Source organism: Nannochloropsis gaditana (assembly GCF_000240725.1).
Source record: "Nannochloropsis gaditana CCMP526 unplaced genomic scaffold scaffold923, whole genome shotgun sequence".
NCBI classification, from domain to species: domain Eukaryota; class Eustigmatophyceae; order Eustigmatales; family Monodopsidaceae; genus Microchloropsis; species Microchloropsis gaditana.
In genome coordinates this window covers 1-7428 of record NW_005803030.1, presented here as the reverse complement: position 1 = coordinate 7428, position 7428 = coordinate 1, and the positions used below count along the sequence as shown (strand labels likewise).

General features: G+C 56.2%; 3 protein-coding genes across 3 annotated transcripts in view; 2 read left to right on the top strand and 1 right to left on the bottom strand.

Moving 5' to 3' along the window:
• Positions 1-31, top strand: part of NGA_0434700 (u2 snrnp component ist3) — a gene marked incomplete at both ends in the record, with an annotated part of 401 nt that extends 370 nt beyond the window's left edge. The window contains one exon of the mRNA XM_005853383.1: positions 20-31. Coding sequence (XP_005853445.1) covers positions 20-31 — 12 coding nt within the window. The remainder of the gene's footprint in view (positions 1-19) is intronic.
• Positions 32-442: 411 nt separating this feature from the next.
• On the bottom strand, positions 443-5731 carry NGA_0434501 (amine oxidase). Its single transcript, XM_005853381.1, has 3 exons — positions 3273-5731; positions 2897-3046; positions 443-2746 (listed from the first exon to the last, which is right to left on the bottom strand). Exon 1 carries the CDS (start codon positions 5688-5690, stop codon positions 3273-3275), a length of 2418 nt encoding a protein of 805 aa, XP_005853443.1. The 5' UTR covers positions 5691-5731; the 3' UTR covers positions 443-2746; positions 2897-3046.
• An 833-nt stretch (positions 5732-6564) lies between these two features.
• Positions 6565-7179, top strand: NGA_0434601 (dna replication complex gins protein psf3; the record flags this gene model as incomplete). Its single annotated transcript, XM_005853382.1, has 1 exon — positions 6565-7179. One exon carries the CDS (start codon positions 6565-6567, stop codon positions 7177-7179), a length of 615 nt encoding a protein of 204 aa, XP_005853444.1.
• Positions 7180-7428: the final 249 nt, after the last annotated feature.

Here is a 7428-nt window from a genome sequence, read left to right as displayed (position 1 = left end):
GCGCTCTCGGACGGCGTAGACGGAGGGGTAGGGGGGAAGCGGAAAGGGCGGAGCAGGTCCCGGCCAGGGTCTCTCAGGGATGCTTGCGGTGGCGGGAGGGCCGTCAAGCGAACCCGTCGCAGCACGTCCGCGGAGGAGCCCCCGTCGCACCCCGCCCTTCAAAATGGAGCAAATGCTCTCGGTCCTTCTCTGCCTCATCCCGTCCGGGCTCAGGCCGCTTCTGTCGCCCCCAGTGACGCCACCAAACCCATTCTTTGCACGTCCTCCCCCAGTCCTTCCCTCCCTCCCTCTCCCGCGCCCTCCCCCTCCCCGAAACCCCGTCGGCCGGAGCATGAAATCCTTGACGCGTTCATCTCCTTGCACCTGCTCCCTCCCTCCTCCTCCCTGACCGCCCTTCGAAACTTCAAGTTGGAGCGCTTGACCGGGTACGGCCTGCGGGAGTACTGGCTGGTGCCGTCCGGGGGGGCCTTGAAGCCCCAACTGTACACAGCCCGCTTTGGCTCCAAGATCGAAGCCATGGTCGACACACAGACGGGCAAGACGAAAAAGATGATCGAGGCGGTTTACTCGGACCGGAGCCGGCATCATTTCGACATGCGGCGGCTCATCGACGGCTTCACAGGGACGGAGGGCACCGTGTCGAGGAAAGGTATTGTGGGCTTGTTGAGCAAGGAGGAGGTGGAGGACGTCTTTCGGGGCAAGAGGAAGCGGAGGCAAGGCCGACGGGGGGAGAAGAGGCGGCAAGGCTTAGGTCAAAGGGAAAAGGGATTGAAGGAGGAGGAAAAAAAACACGAGGGGGAAGAGCTTGCGGGAGTGAAAGGGGCCGGTGAGGGCAGCCAGGGGACGGTCCCGGGGGGGGAAGGGGAAAAGGACGATGACGATGGCGAGAGGAATTTGAGCATTGGAGTCGCTGTCAACGGGAGCCTGAAAAACGAAGGGAAGGGGGTAGGGGAGGAAGTGGAGAAGCAGGCATTGCCCGAGAGTGCGGAGAAGGGCTCCAAAGAAAGAGGTTTGCTGACGGCCTTGTCGATGATGCTACCGAATGCCTTGGGGGGACAAAAGAAGGAGGGTGATGAGAAGAGGGGAGAGGATGGTATGCTTGGCGTGGAGAAGGCCAGGTTGGAGTCGCACAGGTCACCAAGTTCCGGCACCGCATTGGCGGCAGCCGCCCGTATGGCTCTCAGCACGCGGATGGCTAGCAACGGCGTCCCCGCACCGCAGCTTCCCCAATCTCTCGTTGCTCCGTTTGCTCCCTTGCCGCCTTCGACATTTCCCTCTGCCCCTCTCGGACCGGTCGGTCCGACGGACGTCGTGGGCCCTGCTCGCGGTCACCCTCGACCATCGTCTCCGTCACAGAAAAGCGTCCGCACGACATGCAGCCCTGCTCCTGCCGGTCGCCCCTCCTTGCTCTCCCCCGGCCAAGGAGATCAGAAGGAGAAGTGCGAAGGGGAGGGGCCAACGGTGCTGCGAAGACAACAGCAAGCGCATAGGCACAAAGAGCAGGCCCTTGATCGACCCAGTGGCCAGCCTGTTACCCTTGCCGCCTTGGCAAGAGCGGCTGCGGTCTCAAAGCAACAGTTGAAGCATCTTCCACCGCGCCCACAAGAGCAAGCTTCAGTGAGGCAGCAGACATGAGGATAGGCAAGCTTTCTAGCCCTCGTTGGGTTTGCGAAGGTTTGCTTATTCGGTGATGTTTGGATGCAGGTGTTGCAATGAAATTTGAGAAGATAAGCGTGGAAATCATCCAAGAGGAGAAATGGCACGTCAAGAATGTCGGATCGACCCGCACAGCGCAATGAATGGAATGAATCTAGTAGTAAACATGACCGTGAAAGCTGTAGCCCGTTAAGCGGTGGGAAAGCAACTATTATCGGCTGGTTTTATGGAGCGTCATCATTTTTTCCCCCTTACATCTAGTATGAAAATCGGTACGGACCAACACATATTTTCGGGAAAGGGTTTCTGAACCGTAAAAGTCTCAATTGTCGTCCAGTAAGAAGTGTGATTGCTCCCAAAAAACAGCTCAGACCTCCCGAGCTGATGTCCTGCACATTTGATCCTGAGTTTCTACATTGTTATAGATAAGAAGCTCACTCAAGCTCAAAACCTGCATGTAAGCTTTCAACCACTGTTGTCGTTCAATACCCCCCACAAGCTGAGAAACATGGAACAGTAGTGCTTGAACATGAGGTTCTTCTTTTATCACTTCTATTATTCCGTTCCCACTGTGAACTTCTCTCGGGCATATTGCAACAGTCGCTGCGGGGTCGACGGCCCACTCCCACCATCTCTTGACCCCTTCTTCCGCGGACTGGTTCCGATGCTCACCATATTTGTAACCACCTCGGAAGCGAAAAAGGTTGCGGAGGGAGACGTAGAGGAGAGGACACGGCACGGGGTGTTGTCAGTGAGGCTGAGGGTGTTTCCCGGGCGAGAGAAAGTCAAAATCAAACATCCCTCTGTCTTGCTTTCAAAAGCCGCCTCACAGTAACAAAGGTAGTAATTCCAGCAGCGCACAAAAACGTCATCAAAGCCCTGAGTTTTCACCGCATGAAGACCGCGGTTGAACCTACGTCGCCATTCCCTGAGTGTCTCGGCGTAGTGAACGTCGATATTGATTAAACCCTCCAGACTGAGGGCGCTGTGCCGGGCCATTGCCTCCAACAGAGACGTAAGAGAGGGACAACAGGAGCCCGGGAAGACGATCGTATTGATAAAGTCGGTGCTTTTAAGGTAGTCCACGTAACTTGGAGGGTAAAGAGATCGAGTAATCTTCAGGTCAGGCCAGAAACATCAATATTTCTTAAATGATGTTTTTGAACCATTCACGCACAATGATTAGCCATGCCCCAATATAGGAACGAAGGGGAAAAGCAAGAAAAAACGTCGCACCTACCGGCTTTCAGGCGTGGTGATCGCCTCCATCACAAAGACTCCAGACGGTTTAAGCAGGCTGCCCACCGCGTGAAAATATTCGCCCAGGTGACTGTGCCCGACAGCTTCGATCATTTCACATGAAATAATCCGGTCGAATTCGCCGGGATGCCTTTCAAAAAGGTTGAGAGCAAGTGTTTGTCAGGAATTCGAATATGCAACTTGAACCCTTCATCAAAATGACATCCATCCCGTCTATCACCAGTGGGACATCCCCTTCTAGTACTTTTCATGCGCGAAAGAGCAGGCGCTTGGGAGACGCACCAACAGCATCCCAAAATGCGTACATTCGCCACCACCTCGGATCCGATGCTTTTCTCTGTCTCGGTAATTGTCACTTACCGGCGTGCGAACACCCTGTAGTCGACCAGCTCAAAATGGATCAAATGCTCGAGTCCTTTCGCCCGGACCTTCTCCTCGGCCAACGCCTTTTGCTCCTTGCTCAGGGTGATGCCCACTACCTTGCATCCAATCGTCTCCGCAGCCCGAATGGCGATCCCGCCCCAACCGAAGCCAATGTCGAGTAAGGTATGCTTTCTTTCGACTCGGCATGTCCGGATCAACGTATCAACCTTCCGAAGCTGCGCGTCTTCCAAGGAGCCTTTGAATGCCATAGAGTAGGAAGAGGGAGGAAAGGAGGACTTGACGACGACACCATTGCCATTTCCGGCGGGTACAAGGTCCGAAGAAGTAGCCTCAGCGGAGGCCGTGAGGGAGGAAGGGGTCAGCTCTAGGTGATATATGGCCGACGAGTACATCATGAGTGACTTGTCCAGCATGAGCGTGTAGAGATCGTTCCCAATGTCGTAATGCGCCGAGATGTTCTGCCGAGAGCCGGCCAATGAGTTGTCCATCGAGAGCCGGTACCGGAGGAAATTCAGGCCGTAGCCTATCCACGAGGTCAACAGCGCCGAGACAGCGAACCTCTTCCCGCCAGAGGGGGCATCCCGATTCCGAATGAACAAGAGAAAGAGCCTGGTCAGCCCGTCGCTGTTCCACCCGGTCCCCTCGACTTCGAATTCGCCGGCCATGTAGGCACGCGCTAGCCCGAGGTCGTACTCTAGGGCAACGCGGACAAAAAACCACCAACTCTGCACCCGCAACACCACCGTCTCCTTCCTCCCCGCCGTCCGGTCTCCAAACCACAATTTGTCTCCTGTCCCGGGTAGGCGCAGGACCAGGCATCCTTCTTGAATGGACGAGGCTAAAAAGTTGCGAATGGGAACGCAGGCTAATTGACCCAGCAAATCTTGGCAGCGTTCCCAAGTACTCCGTGCATTCATATGCGCTTTCACCATCGGGTACACGGGAGCCTCCGCCTCGGGCGGCATCCAGGCTGCCTTTTGACCGCTCAAGGCCGTCGCCACCTCCAAGCCTGACCGTAAGCCGTCCTCGTGAAAGCCATGGCCCATCCAGGCCCCACAAAACCAGAGCCCGTCCTGACCCTGCACCTCGGTCATCCTGCGTTGGGCCGCTTCCGTCGCGGGGGTAAATTGCGGGTGGGACTCCCGGAGGATTTTGTGGGTCAATGCCCGGTCGGGGGGGAAGAGGGGGTTCAAGGAGACGAAGTAGGGAGTCTCGGTTTCAAGGTTCTGAAGCTGATTCAGCCAGTAAGTCACAAAAACAGGCTTCTCCCGACCCGGCCCGAGCATCCCTGCCGACGTGCCAATATAGTTCCAACTTCCCCACGCCTCCTTCTTGCGGGGCATCAGCCGCGGGTCGCTGTGCAGGTAGCACGCATTCGGCGCGTATTTGAAGGCCTCCAGGTACGGGGCCAGGCGGACCCGCGCCTCCCCCTCCAGCAACGCCAGGGACTGGTCGGGATGGCAGGCAAAAATCGCCTCGTCAAAGGTCTCGGCGTGGTAGCTCGCGTCCGTCACTTCTACCTTGCCTTTCCCATGCACCACCACCTTCTTCACGGGCGCATTCAAGCGGAGACGCTCCCCCAGCAGGGCAACAATTTTTTGCACGTAGGTCTGACTCCGCTGCGCCACCGTCTTCCATTGCGGCCGGTTGAAAAGCTGGAGCATGCAGTGGTTGTCCATGAAGGTCAAAAGCGCGTAGGCTGAGGCAGCCAGGACGTCCGCGGCCGACGACGACCAGAGGGCGGCGCACATGGGGACGATGTAGTAGTTGGTGAATTCAGGTCCGTATTTCTCCTTCTCGAGGAATTCAGCCAAAGTCCACGCCCGGCGCGGGTCCTCGGGTTCGGCTAGGAGAAGGTTGGATGCGGTGCGATTGAAGCGAAGCATGTCCTTGAGCATGGCTCGATAGACGGGCCCGGCCAAGGTTTTGACGGACTCTGAGCACCACTCGACTTTCCCTTCGTCCATGGAGACCGCGAAGCTCATGTTTGTGTTCTCGTCGTCCACGCCCAGCTCTGCGAAGAGTTCCACCAAGTTCGGGTAATTTTGATGGTTAAAAACCATGAACCCTGTGTCGCACGCGATTACCTTGCCGTCTTCCTCCCGAACTAGCTCCGTGTGTGCATGACCGCCAGGAGTGCCGCTGGCCTCATATACTACCAGTTCTACTTCCTCACCAGGCGCTGTGCAGGTCAGCAAATGGTACGCGGCACCTAAACCTGCCACACCCGATCCTATTATGGCCACTTTACGTTTGCGCCCGTGCTCAAAACCTTTGTCACGGGCGACCTTCGAGGCGATCTGCCGCCAAGCTTCTTGTATGTCCGCATGTTGCGGAGCCTTTTTTCGAACAGGAGGGGCGCCGAAGTAGACACTATTTTGGTTACCCATACGTTCGCACTTTGCAACAACTGCAAGTACTCACTGCAGTTCGTGATGGGGGAGATGAAAGGTATCAGACGTGGCATACAGGATCCCGGTGTGAGTTCAATGGAACACAACTTCGTGCCACAACTCAGGCCAGCTATAGCGGAAATATGTGTCCAAGAACATGAACACTCTTATGTCAGAGTAGGGATCGAGGCAGACCCTCATTCTTCACAGAAAAGAGGAACGCGGCCAGGGGTTTTTGTCCACTGGACATGGAAGAATGGCTACTGGAGCTTTTCTTCGACTCTCTTTGCTTCCTGCATGCCACCTTCCGGTAAAGAAAAACACTGGCTATCCATCACATCCACGAGTTCAAGGCCTGAATCTCCTTTATGCAAAGCCCACGGCATAGCACATGAGACGGGCCAGCAAAGACGGTCCTCTAAGATGCAAGCCCCTGTCTTCGCCCACGCTCGCTTTCCCAGGAGGGAAAGTCACGGCCCTCCAAATCGTGTGCATATTTTGTCGGCGCCGATGCAAGTGGAGGGACGCTATGGCATTGAGAAGGCTGGACAATGCTTGTCGTCTTCTAGACAGGAGGTGTGGGCATTTTTTTCCTCTTACGTTGAAATTTTGAAGCTGATATATTTAGCAGAAAGCCCCTTCCTTTCCCCGCCTAATTGTGGCCGCTGTCTAGCACCCCCTTGCTCCTATCTACATGCAAGCAGAGAGCATTTCCTTTATGTGGCCGACTAATACGTGCCATTTTATTTTTCGTTTCACTTGTAGGGGACAGCGTCTTTTGTGAAGGCCCTAAAATTCGACATGGAGCAGTTTGCCCGATACCTCTAACCCCGACCCGGCTGCTCGCACGACCCGTCACTATTATATAATCATGGACCGTGGTTACTTCTCTGTGGACGCCATATTGGCCGCGGAAGATCGTGTCCCCGTCGTTTTCAATACCATGGCGGCCTCGCTCGGTTTCCTTGACCCTGCTTGCAAGGACGAGGATTTACCTGCCCGCTCGCGCGTGGAGCTTCCCCTATGGTTGGCTCTGGCTTTGCAGGCCAAAAACATGGTGCGCGTGGAGCTTCCGAGGCATTATTCGGCGCGCTTCAGGGAGGATTTGTTGGCGGGACCCGATGCCGTGGACATTCGAGAGCGCAGCGCCTTCTTCTACGAGACCGGGACGGCCCTCGCCCGTGTCAAGCGGGATGACCACCTGCAGCGCACGATGCGGATGGTCTTTGCCGGGCCCCGATTTCGGCACATTTTAGACGCTAGCTTGAACAGCGGAGGGGACGACATGACAGATTTCCTCCAGGATTTGCCCCACGCGGAACGAGCGTTGTTCCACGCCGGCTCCCAGGGCTCCAAGGCCCAGGAGGCGTACAAGAAGGGTACACACGCGCAGCTGGATATGGCCGAGGTTTTGAAAGGGGGGAGTGCCCCCGTGGATAGAACTGTGGGGGGCCAAGGAGGGAAAGAAAGCAATCCTTCGTTGTAAAGTGGGAGGGGGTGGCGGGACGAGGGGACGAGTCTGCCGTAGAGTCTACCGGCTCGCTCGGAATGGAAAATGGAAGCAAGTGCAAGCACCGCACACAGGCATTGCAGTCAGACGTTCCCTTGCCACATGCTTGTGGACAGCGCGACCTGTGTGGACAGAAAATTACGAAACCTCGCCAACATCTGTCTCCACCACATGCTGCGCTCCGGATTGCTTTGATATTTTCTTTCTACAATCCAGCCACGTTCG